Raw genomic sequence first — 14922 nt, forward strand, 5'->3', positions numbered from 1 at the left:
CAAGCGGAACAGCACTGAAAAAGTGTGTGTCCATCCATCCAGCCATCCAACCAGCCAGCCAGCCGTTAATAAGGCGGGTAATCTAAAGCCTATCCCATCTGAATTTGAACGAGAAGCAGGGTGCACCATGGAGTGGTTGCCATACAAACAACCATTCACACCTAGGAACAAGTTTGAGTCTTCAATTAACCTAAGATGTGTTTTGGGAATGTGGGAAGAATGTACTTGAAAAACAAACAAACAAAAAACTACGGGGAAAACATACAACCTGCTCTGCCCAGATTTAAACCGCCAACCTCAGAACTGCGAGGTAAATGTGCTAACCATCCATCCACTGTTGACCATTCTGTAATCACAGTGTTCAAAAATAGTTAGGGTTATTTCTAGGGCAAAGCATAAAAATCTCTGATTTAAGTCAGTTGAACTGAACCTTTTACCTCAACAAGATTAGAAAACTTCAGATGGATGTACTTTACAGTATTTCAAACTCATGATAGACCTTAGTTAGACAGAAGCCAAAATGCCTGAGATCCTTGGGAAGGACTGCCACTTTCTATTGTTACAACAGTAAAACACAAAATAAACAATTGAAGTGTGCAGACCTCTGCCAAATTGTTAACAATGGTGAAATTCATTTCTGTTCCTCTATAGCTGGATTTACTCTCCATGGTTCAAGTCACACAATTTGTTTGTGCTTTGTGGCACAATTCCGATATTGGTCATGTCAATGTTAAGACGTAAAGAAACGTCTGGAATCGAGACATCCTCGATGAGTGAGCCTTAATCAAGTATGTGGAAAAGCAACCAGAGACCTGTATATTGTTGGAAGTTTCTAGGCCAACTAAATGGTATGTGATTTTTTAAAATCATTTTCTTGTTTGTACTTCTTGTCACACTTCTGTAACAGAATATAATCTGTTGTACACTGTTAGACATTGCATCGGGTTTTTACCATAACTTACTGGCACCACTGCTGCCAGTATGTTACTGTAAATTCAAGTTTACTTGAATCGTAAACTTAAATCTACAGTAACATACTGGCAAACCTGTTGCCAGTAAGTTACTGTCATGATCTGTGCCCTGCAGTTCCTCTTTTGGAGCTTGGGTGGCGCTTTGCACCCCTCCCTCCCCTCTCTCTCTCTCTCTCTCTCTCTCTCTCTCTCTCTTTCTCTCCCCAGCTATTACCATCCCCTCGCCTGAGCACCTGTTCCCAATCACCACTCATCACTGCCTGCATTTAAGCCTGTCAGATCCAGGAATCCAGCGACAGAGTATTGACGCTCGTTCGTGTGCACCTTCCGTGTCTCCCACTTTGCTGCCCACTCCTGCCATGCGGGCAAAGCTCTTCCACCTGCCCACGCTCCCGCTACCTGCACCTTCCCTGTTCCAACAGACCACCATCACTCCTCGGATATCCTACCCCCCCCAAGCTTCTACCAAATAAACCATTCTCATCTACTTCCTTCCCCTGCGCCTGCTTTTGGGTCCAGTCCAATATTATATAATTACCAATCATGACAGTTACTGTTGAAAAAAAACAATACTTAAAAAGTGGGAGGTGTGTAGTCTGAATTGGATTCTGGAGTCATGCACCACTTGATACATCATATTCATACAGCAGCTATGAATCATTATTTACTCAATACAAGTTGATTAGCTTACCTGAATCAGGTGACACTATGTGAAAGCAGCAATTGGCTTCTATCTATTCCATCCATCCATCCATTTTCTGAGCCGCTTCTCCTCACTAGGGTCGCGGGCGTGCTGGAGCCTATCCCAGCTATTATCGGGCAGGAGGCGGGGTACACCCTGAACTGGTTGCCAGCCAATCGCAGGGCACATACAAACAAACAACCATTCACACTCACATTCACACCTACGGGCAATTTAGAGTCTCCAATTAATGCATGTTTTTGGGATGTGGGAGGAAACCGAAGTGCCCGGAGAAAACCCAAGCAGGCACGGGGAGAACATGCAAACTCCACATAGTCGGGGCCGGGGATTGAACCCCGGTCCTCAGAACTGTGAGGCTGACGCTCTAACCAGTCGGTCACCGTGCCGCCGCTCCTATCTCTTGACCTCTACAATGACCTTCCTCCCATGGAAGCATACTGCTACTAAAAAACCCACATGTATATAATAGAAGGATAACAACAATGCTTTTCTGCAATGGTGGCCACATTGCTAGTGGTCAGTAGAATAGAATTGAATCACCTTTTATTGTCATAAATATGCATGCATGCACACAAAATTTGTTGTCTGCATTTAACCGATCACAGTGAGCACATACACAAGTTAGTGGAACACACTGGAGCAGGGGGTAGCTGAAGCACCCGGGGAGCATTTCAGGGTATCAGTGTCTTTCTCAAGGGCACCACAGCAGTGAGTCCGGGAGATGTTGGCGGATGGCCCAGTTGGGGTCTTGAACCTAGTTCCCCCATGGTGACAGGCGATGATCTTAACCATTGGGCCACAGCTGCCCATATTTCTACGCAATAGATTTTTACGATCATTCTCTTTCTTGTCTTTTTTTTTTTTTTTTGCATGTGACTCTTGTTATATACATGTCTTATTTACACAGAAATGCCTAAACACTATGTGGAGCCATAAATATGGCAATGGAAACTGGGAACATTTATTGCAGTACACATAGACATTGCTGTAAATTCTACAGTTATTTTCCACATATCCAGTAAAATGCTGTAAAGTGATTATAATTTAAGTAAATAGTTTCCACTGCATCATGGGATTTTGGTTGACGTCACACACTATAAACAGAAGCTATATTTTTTAAAAACAAAATAAATGTTATTATTCATTGTGGTGGTGGGGTGGCCAAATTGAGCAATCACAAGGAAATTCACACTTCTATCTAACGCAGCTGATAAGTCACCAGGTAATAGTTAGCTTAGCGTCACTTAACATACAACTGAACGAACCGAGATGTCACTATATCGCACACAACCCACAGCCAGGGTTTCATGAAAGTGCAACATAAATGCAACAGTTAAATAAGACACACATTCAACGAACAATGGGTAACATAATACACATTATACATGTTACGTTAATCCTGATCGTTCATCAACATTCAGGATTAATGTCTTTATTACGGTAACAGTTCAACATTTCATGGTGCAATGCATGCTGGCAGCCACGTGGCTTCTGTTACAAAATACAGTAATTCTCTGTGTGACATCAACCAAAATCCAATGATGCAGTCGAAAGTGTACTCAGTTACGTATAATCACTTTAAAGTATTTTACTGTATGGTATGTGGTAAATAACTGTAGAATTTACAGGAATGTCTAACAGTGTAGTGTTTCTATGCATTTTTATTGTGCGCACATAAAATGTAAACCATGTCGGATATGAATCACTTGAAAGTAATTGTCAGTCAAAAACAATTAGAAATAGAAAACTCAATCTAAGCACTCAATCAGACTGAGGGACTGGGGTGAGGTGCTGCATGTGGTATAGAAATAAACCGTACAATGTTACTTATGACCCTGAAAAGGTTGCCAATCGAGGATGTTTTTTACACTTTTGTTGGCAGTTTAACCTGAAATGGGAACCAATTACATTAACAGAATTGAATAAGGACCTGAAAGTGAAATGCAGAAAATGCACAGAGAAGCTCTCTACTTCCAACCTTGGATGCATCAGTGGAATCTCAGTGTAGGTATTTCACCATAAATTGCTCCATTAGTTAAGGATGTAGAAGACTAATCATGAAATGACCTCCCACTGTGCACTTCTCTCTACTGAAGCTGAACACTGGAGCTGCAGGATGTGACAGGTCAGTCTATAACTGTACTTACAGAGGCATACACAACTTCAACTCGGAGTGTTCCCGCTGTGACTGAAATGAACTTGCCATCCAGAGAGCAGTGTGAGAGGTGGGACCACAGCCAAGTGGCCTTATTTATGGGGAAGGTGAGCGATAAGAACACCAATATTGAAGTATGTTGAGAGTGCTGATGGATGCCAAGAAGACACTTTGATCTATTTCCTCTGGAAATCAGGCTTTTTTATATTACTTTACAGCATCTTAACTGGTCAGAATATAAATGATAAAAAGATGAAAAATGCCATTGTATATAGAGATAAATTGGGGTAATTTGTAATAGCCAGCATTAAAAATAATAAGCAGTTACTAACAAATTCTTATATATCTGTCATTAAAAAAAAACATAAATAGACCATCTAGCATCATGAAGAGCTTTAATATGGACTTTTGATTTCACTTTGAGAAAGAATGAGGAATTTCAAACTGAATTCACCTTTTCATAGCCAGATTTGAGCCTGCTCACTGAGATTCTCTGAGAAGTCAAAAATAAATAAGCAAACAATTCAACCACTAAAACATTTTTTCCTGTTCAGGAATGCAAGTAAATATTAATTATAATTTAATATAATTTGACATCTTAATCAAGAAATGATCATTTGCTTTGGTGGTTTTTTTTCTCTATTTTGTAAATCTGTGAGTTTGCATATGCATGATAACAGTACTAATTAACAATACAGGGTGATTGAAAAGTAACTCCCTAATTTAAAATACACATATTTATAATATTCATATGTTGTAATATTTTTCTCAATATTTTTGTGTATGTTCCGTGATTAAAGGAGCAAGTCTATTCTACCAAACCAACGACTTTGGTTTCTTGTAAGAATTATAGTTCAGAAATAAATTACAAGTACTTAAAAATAGGGAGTTACTTTTCAATCATGCTGTATATCTGCATTAACAGTTTTCATTCGAATTTCAACAAACTTGTGTATTAACGATTACAGAAATAATAATATATATAATAATAATAATGCTGTTCGGCGGCATGGTGAAAACTGGTTAGCACATCTGCCTCACAGTTCTGAGGACCAGGGTTGAAATCCCGGCCCCGCCTGTGTGGAGTTTGCATGTTCTCCCCGTGCCTGCATGGGTTTTCGCCGGGTACTCCGGTTTCTTCCCACATCCCAAAGACATGCAGGGTAGGGAAATTGAATACTCTAAATTGCCCGTGGGTGTGATTTTGACTGTGAATGGGTGTTTGTTTATATGTGCCCTGCGATTGGCTGGCAACCAGTTCAGGGCGTACCCCGCCTCTCACCCGAAGATTGCTGAGATAGGCTCCAGCACGCCCCCGACCCAAGTGAGGATAAGCGGAACGGAGGATGAATGAATGAATAATGCAGTTAATTGAGGGGAACTCTGGCAGAAATTTTAAATTGGGTGGTGGTCTAATAAGTTAGTTAAGCGCTCTCTGTTTATTGCCACTAGAACAATATGCAAGATTGTGCTAACGGACTGAGAATAAATGGACAGAGACTCATGGAGTAGCTCCTAGTTTATTTATTTTTTCCAACCTGAATGTACTGTAATTGTCCATTTTTTTTCATGTTTTAATCTTCTGAGTGACATTGGTGGCCTGCGGCTATGCAGTTTGTCATTCTAATTACTTCCAAATGGACAAATCCTAGCTAGCAATATGAATATGCTATTACAACATCACACTGATTACATTTAAAGAGGCTGTTTGTCAAAAATGATTAACAGTCAGTTTTGTCATGCTGAACATTCAGTGCAACATTTTGCACTTTTCTGTTCATAATTACATATTTCAGCTTCGGTTATTACCTTGTTCAATTTTAAATTATAAATGTATATGTAGCACTGTAAATATGACCATTATGAGATATTCAAAATGCAATGCATAAAGCAATTCAGTTGAATTACTTCCCCCTTTCTACTGGAGGACGTTCATCAGTGGCCATTATTGTTCACATTGAACTGGAACTTCTGCTTCCACTTTCCTGTAAAAAGTAATGAGTCTCTCACGACTTTATCTTTATTGACCACATTGTATGTAATCTTTGGTGCATACCCTAGTTCATTTTATTTACAGGTATATGAGTGAGTCAAAATATTAAACACAGCCCTCTGCATGTTGCAGTGCAGTTCTACTACGCCTATGGTGTTAAATATACAGTGGTGCCTTGAGATACCTGTGACGCTACATACACGTTTTTTGAGATAAGAGCCATTAATCGGCCGATTTTTTTGTTTTGACTTGTCAGCAATATCATGAGATATGAGTACTGTATGGTGGCAGTGAACGCAATTCACTTTAGGAAAAGCAGCAGTTTGGCAGTTTCTTTTTTTTTTTTTTTTTTTTTAAGCCAGATCTGGCAATCTGATGGACGAGTCTGGGTTTGGCGGTTACCAGGAGAGCGGTACTTGTCTGACTGCATTGTACCAAGTGTAAAGTTTGGTGGAGGAAAGATTATGGTGTGGGGTTGTTTTTCAGGAGCTGGGTTTGGCCACTTAGTTCCAGTGAAAGGAACTCTGACTGCTTCAGCATACCAAGAGATTTTGGACAATTCCACGCTCCCAACGTTGTGGGAACAGTTGGGAGTTGGCCTCTTCCTCTTCCAACATGACTGTGCACCAGTGCACAAACCAATTTTCAAAAACACATGGATGACAGTCTGATGTGGATGAACTTGACTGGCCTGCAGAGAGTCCTGACCTCAACCTGATAGAACACGTTTGGGATGACTTAGAGCAGAGACTGAGAGCCAGGCCTTCTCGTCCAAAATTAGTGTGTGACATTACACAGGCTTTTCTGGAAGAATGTTGAAAAAAAATCCCATAAACACACTCCTAAACCTTGTGGACAGCCTTCCCACAAGAGTTGAAGCTGTTATAGCTGCAAAGGGTGGAGTGATGTCATATTGAACCCTATGGATTAGGAATGCCCCCCCCCCCCTTGAGCTGTCACCTTATCGTGGTGGTGGGATTTGGGTGTCCCAATGATCCTAGGAGCTACGTTTTCTGGGGCTTCTCGCCCCTGGTAGGGTCACCCATGGCAAACAGGTCCTAGGTGAGGGACCAGACAAAGCACGGCCCCAAAAACCCCTATGATGAATAGGATAAATGGATATAGGTTTCCCTTGCCTGGACGCGGGTCACCGGGGACCCCTCTGGATCCAGGCCTGGAGGTGGGGCTCAAAGGTGAGTACCTGGTGGCCGGGCCTGAACAAATGGGGCCCGGCTGGGCACAGCCCGAAAGGGTCATGTGGGTCCCCCTTCCCATGGGCTCACCACCTGTGAGAGGGGCCATAGGGGTCGGTTGCAGTGTGAGCTGGGCGGTGGCCAAAGGTGGGGACCTTGGCAATCCAATCCCCGGCTAGAGGCTAGAGAAGCTGGCCCTAGGGACGTGGAATGTCTCCTCTCTGGCAGGGAAGGAGCCTGAGTTGGTATGTGAGGTTGAGAAGTTCCGACTAGATATAGTCGGGCTCGCCTCCACAGACAGCTTCAGCTCTGGTACCAGTCCTCTTGAGAGGGGTTGGACTCTCTTCCACTCTGGATTTTCCCACGGTGAGAGGCGCTGAGGAGGTGTAGGAATACTCCTTGCCCCCCAGCTGTCAAGCTGATGAATGAGTTCTATCGGGCCTTTTTGGCCTGTGGGACTCCTGAGGCAACAGATGGCCAAGCGGAATGCAGCTTTGGTGGTCACTGAGGCAAAAACCCGGGCCTGGGAGGAGTTCGGTGAGGCCCAGGAGAATGATTTCAGAATGGCTTTGAGGAAATTCTGGTCCACCATCTCAGAAGGGGGAAGCAGAGCACCATCAACACTGTGTATATGGGAAACTGCTGACCTTGACTCGGGAAGTTGAGAGCCGGTGGGGAGAATACTTCGAAGACCTCCTCAACTCCACCGACACGCCTTCCCATGAGGAAGCAAAGTCTGGGGTCTCTGAGGCAGGCTCTCCTATCTCTGGGGTTGAGGTCACCGGCAAGGCCCCGGGGTTGGATGAGATTCGCCTGGAGTTCCTAAAGACTCTGGATGTTGTGGGGCTGTCCTGGTTGACACATCTCTGCAAAATGGGCATCGGGGACAGTGCCTCTGGATTGGCAGACTGGGGTGGTAGTTCCCCTTTTTACGAAGGGGGACCGGAGGGTGTGTTCCAACTACAGGGGGATCACACTCCTCAGCCTCCCTGGTAAGGTCTATTCAGGGGTGCTGGAGAGGAGGGTCCGTCGGGAAGTCGAATCTCAGATTCAGGAGGTTTTCTTCATCATGGCCGTGGAACAGTAGACCAGCTCTACACACTTGGCAGTGTCCTCAAGGGTGCATGAGAGGGGTCCAGTTTGGTGGCCTCAGTATTGGATCTTAGCTTTTTGCAGATGATGTGGTTCTGTTGGCTTCATCAAGCCGTGATCTCCAACTCTCACTGGAGCGGTTTTGCAGCTGGGATGAGAATCAGCATCTCCAAATCTGAGACCACGGTCCTCAGTCGGAAAAGGATGGAGTGCCCTCGGGGGATGAGATCCCGCCCCAAGTGGAGGAGTTCAAGTATCATGGGGTCTTGTTCACTCTTGTTCACAAGTGAGGGAAGAATGGAACGGGAGATCGACAGGCGGATCGGTGCAGCATCTGCAGTGATGCAGACTTTGTATCGGTCCATTGTGGTGAAGAAGGAGCTCAGCCGAAAGGCGAACCTCTCAATTTACCGGTCGATCTACGTTCCTACACTCATCTATGGTCACGAGCTGTGGGTCGTGACCGAAAGAACAAGATCCAGGATACATGGATACATGGAAATGAGCTTCCTCAACAGGGTCTCCGGGCTCTCCCGGAGATAGCGATAGGGTGAGAAGTTCGGTCATCCAGGAGGGGCTCGGAGTAGAGCCGCTGCTCCTCCACAGAGGAGCCAGGTGAGGTGGCTTGGGCATCTGATTAGGATGCCTCCTGGACGCTTCCCCGGTGAGGTGTTCCGAGCACGTCCAACCGGGAGGAGACCCCAGGAACAACCCAGGACACGCTGTGGAGAGACTACGTCTCTCGGCTGGCCTGGGAACACCTAGGGATCGCCCCGGAAAAGCTGGATAAAGTGGCCTGGGAAAGGGAAGTCTGGCCCTCCCTGCTAAAGCTACTGCCCCAGCGACCCGTCCTCGGATAAGCGGAAGAAAATGGATGGATGGGTAGATGGATGGATTAGAAATAGGATGTCACTTAAGAGCAATACTTTTGGCAATATAGTGTAATTAAGGGGCTGCTGCTTTTGTTATCACTGACAATTTTTAGTTACAAAAATCCCATTGTCTAAATTGTTTTATTACAACCTATTAAACTAAACTCGGAAAACTAGATTATTACCTTCAAATCATGAGGAAGTTGTAGTAATCACATAATGCTGAGGCAAGGAAAACTTAATTATTGCTTTTATTCTGTTTCTCATGATTGAAGAACTTTAAAAGTGATTAACATGAGGACATTTTATATTTACCTTCACCAGGCACAAATATGAAGTATTTGTTTTGATAGCTATAAGTTTTCTTGCCAATGTAAAACTAAGGAAGGATAAGCTGTTTTGTTGGTCAGCATCACAAAAAAAAAAAAACTGCATTGCAGATTTCGGATTAACTTTGTTGGTGGGAGGTGGGAAGAACCACTCGGACGTAACCAAAGTACACACATACCGATTACTAACATCTTAACCGATTTAAAAAATGTGAGCGACCCCACACATGAAAAGGAAAGAAATCTGCTTGTAATCAGTGGTTGTCAAACTGTAAAACAAGTACCACTCGTGGTATGTGGGCTCCCTCTATTCATCTTGTGATATGCGAAAGAATTACTGAATTATGTTCAAACTGTACATAATGTTACAGTGGCTCAAACCTTTTTTTTTTTAATCCAAATTTTTTTTTTTTTTAAATTAAGTACAGTTTTTTTCAAACCGGTGCAAAATATTACAGTGGTTTACAATAATATTAAATACAGTATACAAGACTTTACACCGATCTGATCGGTTTGAATTAGCAGTTTATGCTGATCGGCTTTAATGTCATAATTCGCCAATCCGATCAATGATGTCATTGACTCCGAGTCGCCATCGTCTGCAGTATATTTGAATCCAAAAGCTATTTTATTTTTAGCCTTGTCGCGTGTCTTTTGACTTAGTACTGTAAATATCTGACCACCAATAAAATTATTTTTTAAAAAAAAATGCCAGTGTGGGACAGTCAATATGTCTGAGACAGACAACACGTAATGCATGGATGAGACGACAAGACGAATTTGGTCTTTCACAATTGCACTATGTCAGACTACTGCAATAAAATCTTGTATTCCGATACCACCACATCCCCTTTTTTATGATCACTGGGCATTATCTTGTCAACTAGAACGCGACCGGATACACTCGTTACCATGGCGACAACAACAACAATGGATCGCGCCATGTCTATTATAATAACACAGCCGATCAGGATAAAATGCTAATTATCTGCCGATACGATCAAGCCGATCAGATCGGTGTAAAGTCGGTGTAAAATGGTGCTGCATCCGATAAATTTACTTCAGCTGACTTTGATCAGACGGGAGGGGAAATTCTTAAAAGTCGGCCCAGTTATTATGTTTCTACCCCACATAAATGCAGATCAATTCATTCTTTTCGCCATTTGAGTTGCCTGTGAGTTGACTCCAGATTTTATTTGGATCTGCTTTTGATAAGACATGATTTAAGTGTTAATCTAACGATCCACTTGTTTCACTGTGTACTGTCTGTCAGGAACTCGTGGTTCTATCACATCCTCATTTTGGTGCACCCTTGTAAATGCTTTAAAGCCAAGCTGTTTATTTTGTCACACACGTGATGCAGAATGATGCATGTTCATAGGTTAACCATTAAATACTGTTCAGACGATAACATGCGTGGATGTGAATTTATGTGATGTGGAAGTGTTTTACTTAGTTTACTGTATATGCATGAGTCCACATCATTATCATGAAACTTCCCATTTGACTCAAGAACTCAGCATGTGTCAAAGGGCACAGTAGGTCAAATAACTGGTCACTGAATGTCACCCACTGAGAGCTCCTTTTGTATATATTTGCATATTCATGAAGATATTCATATATAAGATGCCTCAAAAGGTTGGAAAATAATTACATAATACAATTATAAAACAAGCCATGTGAAAAGGCCACTTTAAACATTTGTTACATGTGACATGACAAAGGCTGTTGAAAGATCACTGCCCCGGTACATCTTTGTTGAAGTTTCATAAACAAATAGTTAATGTTTTCTGTGACAATACAAACGTTTGTCCGTTCCCATAATGATTCTAATAAATATATAGTGAATCCTGTTTATCACAGGATAAAAAAACATTTTTTAAATACTTTTAACCCCCACGTTTTAAAGACACTTTTTGAAGTATTCCTTGGTGCCTTGTTCTCACTCTCTCATTTGCACAGGGAACACCGTGCTTGCTTCTCACTGTTTAATAGTGTCTCACAGTTGTAGTTTATTTTAAAACTGAAACATAAAACAAAAAGACAATTAAAAACTGAACTCTATATTTAAACACCAAAATGTTCAGGCAAACCATATAGTTTTTTAACAAAAGTCTACTAGCTTAATGCTAACATACAATGGGAAACGCTATAGGCTGGCTAACAGAAATTAGCATGGTTTATACGGTAAATATAAACTTTCAAACAACTTGTACAAACAGAGCATACAAAAATGCTTACAGGCATATCTCTCTGCTCTGTTGTGTATATATGTCTATTACTGGAGATTAGTTCGGAAGCTTCTCTACGTGGCATCGCTTAACCTAACTGCTGCCCGACATGTTACGGCACAACGTGGTACTACACTAAAGGCACACAACTCTAAATTCTGACTTGCCTCATACTGTAAAAACCCATTAAAAATGTTTGATTAAAAATCTACGCTACAGCAGGGGTGTAAATGATGAACGATGATATAGCACTGTATACTAACCAATTAGCAGGATCGTGGAATCACCATGTTTCATAGTCTTCGCTTGAAGATGTGTGGTTTTTGTTGTTGTTGTTGTTGTTCTCCCTGTGCTTGTGCAGATTTTCTTCAGATATTCTGGTATTTCCCCACAACCCGAAAACATGCTTTAGTTTGAATGAAGATTCAATTGTGTTTAAGCGGGAGTACACACATATCAATAATGGCACTGAATTAAGCATTTTTTCCCCACTTCTGACCAAAGTCACCAAAGTCCTGACGTCTCTAAACGATTATCCTAACTGGTTAGCCTATTGTGTGGGGTGTGTTAAGAGTATTTTTTTCCCCTCCCCGATCTGTTCAGAAAATGGTTGGGGGCCGACAATCTGTAATGGTAAACCTGTTCAATCAGTACTCCAACTTCAGCAGGGTCATGGTCTCAGTAGCCAAATAGGAACCGACCTGACGCTTCGCACTGTTGCCGGATACAAATATGGGACCAACTGGTTGTATTGAATAATTGTATAACACGTCTCTCAAGTCATTCACCACAATACAAATAACAAGAAGAGTTACAACAATTGAGTTGTATAAATAAGCTAAGAGTTAGCCTAACTTCTTCTATTTCTTCCTCTACTACTACTCCTTTTTTCTGCTTTGTTTTTTTGCCGGGCAGTCTGGATGCCCTGTGGCAAACTACTGCCTCTCACAGGTCAGTCTTGGTACTATGACAGATGTCTGCTTTAGGGGAGGCGGCTTGTACTTGGTACCGATATTGCTGATGTGTGTATTGTGGTGTGTTGGTCATGTCGAGTACACCACAAATACAAGAGCAATTGGCACAGGCATATTTTTTTTTTTCCTTGTCATGTGTAGGGTGACCCACATTTTAAAAATTGGTAAGGATGTTAAAAAATTATGTATGTGTACCAGTACCCCACTTTATTCTTTGAAGCTTAGGGCTAGCCAAAGCATTTTTGTATTTTTACATTTATTTTTAAACAAAAGGTGAGTCATCACTGAATTAAAAAATAGTTATGCAAAAAGGCAACGGGAAGAGAACACTCATAGTGTGGGAACAGACTCACCACAACATAGGGAACGAGCGGTAAATACACTGAGACTAACAACATACAAGTAAGAAGGCCACGAGGAGGGCAGAAGCTGATTGGATGACAGAGGAGCAAGGCACACTGGAGGGACAGAAGCAGACCAAACCAATGACTCCAAATCCTCCACACAATTCCTCAAAGCATCCAGTTCAAAGTCCTTCTCCTCACCTTCAAAGCACTTGATCACAGGCCCATTCCTACTGACCTGCTACACTGCCAAAACCCCCACTGCCCAACGCAGGCTCAGTTCCTCTGATTTAACCCTTCTTTCCCCAACCACCACTACAGAACTTGGGGACAATAAGCCTTCACTATTGCTGCCCCTTCCCTTCGGAACACACTTCCCCAACTCATCTGCAACTGCACATACCTCACCACCTTAAAATCACTGCTCAAATCCCACCTGGTCACAATCACCTTCCAATGCCCGTAACATTTTAACTATCCATCCAGCCATCCATCCATTTTCTGAGCCGCTTATCCTCACTAGGGATCGCGGGAGTGCTGGAGCCTATCCCAGCTATCTTCGGGTAGGAGGCGGAGTACACCCTGAACTGGTTGCCAGCCAATCACAGGGCACATATAAACAAACAACCATTTGCACTCACATTCACACCTACGGGCAATTCAGAGTCTTCAATCAACTTACCACGCATGTTTTTGGGATGTGGAAGGAAACCGGAGTGCCCGGAGAAAACCCACGCACGCACGGGGAGTACATGCAAACTCCACACAGGCGGGGCTGGGGATTGAACCCCAGTCCTCAGAACTGCGAGGCAGACGCTCTCACCAGTATCTCACCGTGCCGTCACATTTTAACTATTTATCTTTAATAATTATGTTCTTTTTTTATGCTCTGTAAAGCAACTCTGAATACGTAGCATATTGTATAAATAAAATTGTTGAAAGTAGTCGTAATATTATAATTCCTAAATAGGCAACACAGAAACAAAAAGGTATAAAATTACCCTGAATAGTGCCCTGGGATTGGCTAACGACCAGTTCAGGGTGTACCCCACTTCTCGCCCAGAGTCAGCTGGGATAGGCTCCAGCACACCCGCGTCCCTCATGAGGATAAGCGGTACGGAAGATGAACGGAAGATGAATAACCCTAACCAGTCAAAAAATGCAACAACATCCAAACAAACTAAGGCCAAACGTGAACCCTGATCATTTTGCACTTCATCTTTTCTTCTGGCAAAGCAAATTGTCCCAATTTCGAGAGTATGTGAACTTGGTTTTATCAGTGTGAGCCATCAGTGCAGTTCCCAAAATGTAACTATATCACAAAACTGAAAGAAATATGATAAAATGGTTATTGAGATGATTGTTTCCCCTTAAAATGCACTAGATTTGTATTATATCCACACACCCTTGTCGTATAAAGACAGAAGTCATGCTTAAAAGAACTGTTCACAAATGCCAATTTAACACTATTCTAACAGCTGGTGAGTTATTAAGATTTGAAAGAGGCTCAACAAGGCTTCCAGTGTGTGATACAATGGAGAGATAGTCTGCAGCTCGGAGAGAAGTTGTGTCTCATTTGAACAAGCACAGGCTCTCCTATAAATAATTCAACATCGGAACGGTGCCTAAGTATCCACTGGGGTGGATTATTTGATATTTTATTCTGTGTCAGAAGGCTAAGTCTGATTTATACAGACACCTTTTCCCCCACTGTAAGACGCATAATGATGAAGTGTGGGGTCAAAGTTCATTTTATTTGAAGGAGGTAAAGCCTTTCATATTAAGCAATCTCACCCTGTGATTTACAAATGATTCAATCACAAGACTCTGCTTTAAAGGGCGTTCACTGTGTGCATATTTTTGGGGCTGTCTGTTACCTGGAGTTTCCCACGTTCACACAAAAGTCATGTTAGGTGCTTTAAATGCCTCCCTGAGGTGGACTAGATAAAAGAACATCACTATTCTTGTTTATTATTACCCATTAAATGAATAACTGCCTGCCTCCATTTGTTCATATGGCATTTTACTGTCACAGAGTTCCATAACAGGAACAATTTAAAACAAA

At 42.4% G+C, this 14922-nt stretch overlaps 1 protein-coding gene across 3 annotated transcripts in view; it reads left to right on the top strand.

Moving 5' to 3' along the window:
* The first annotated feature begins 3836 nt into the window (after window positions 1-3836).
* blnk (B cell linker) overlaps window positions 3837-14922 on the top strand; it is a 30299-nt gene continuing 19213 nt past the window's right edge. For all 3 annotated transcript variants that reach the window (XM_061690825.1, XM_061690828.1, XM_061690826.1), the window contains exon 1: window positions 3837-3936. In XM_061690825.1, coding sequence (XP_061546809.1) covers window positions 3868-3936 — 69 coding nt within the window. In that variant the 5' untranslated portion in view covers window positions 3837-3867. The remainder of the gene's footprint in view (window positions 3937-14922) is intronic.

This window comes from Phycodurus eques, chromosome 11 (genome assembly GCF_024500275.1).
Source record: "Phycodurus eques isolate BA_2022a chromosome 11, UOR_Pequ_1.1, whole genome shotgun sequence".
Taxonomy (NCBI): domain Eukaryota; kingdom Metazoa; phylum Chordata; class Actinopteri; order Syngnathiformes; family Syngnathidae; genus Phycodurus; species Phycodurus eques.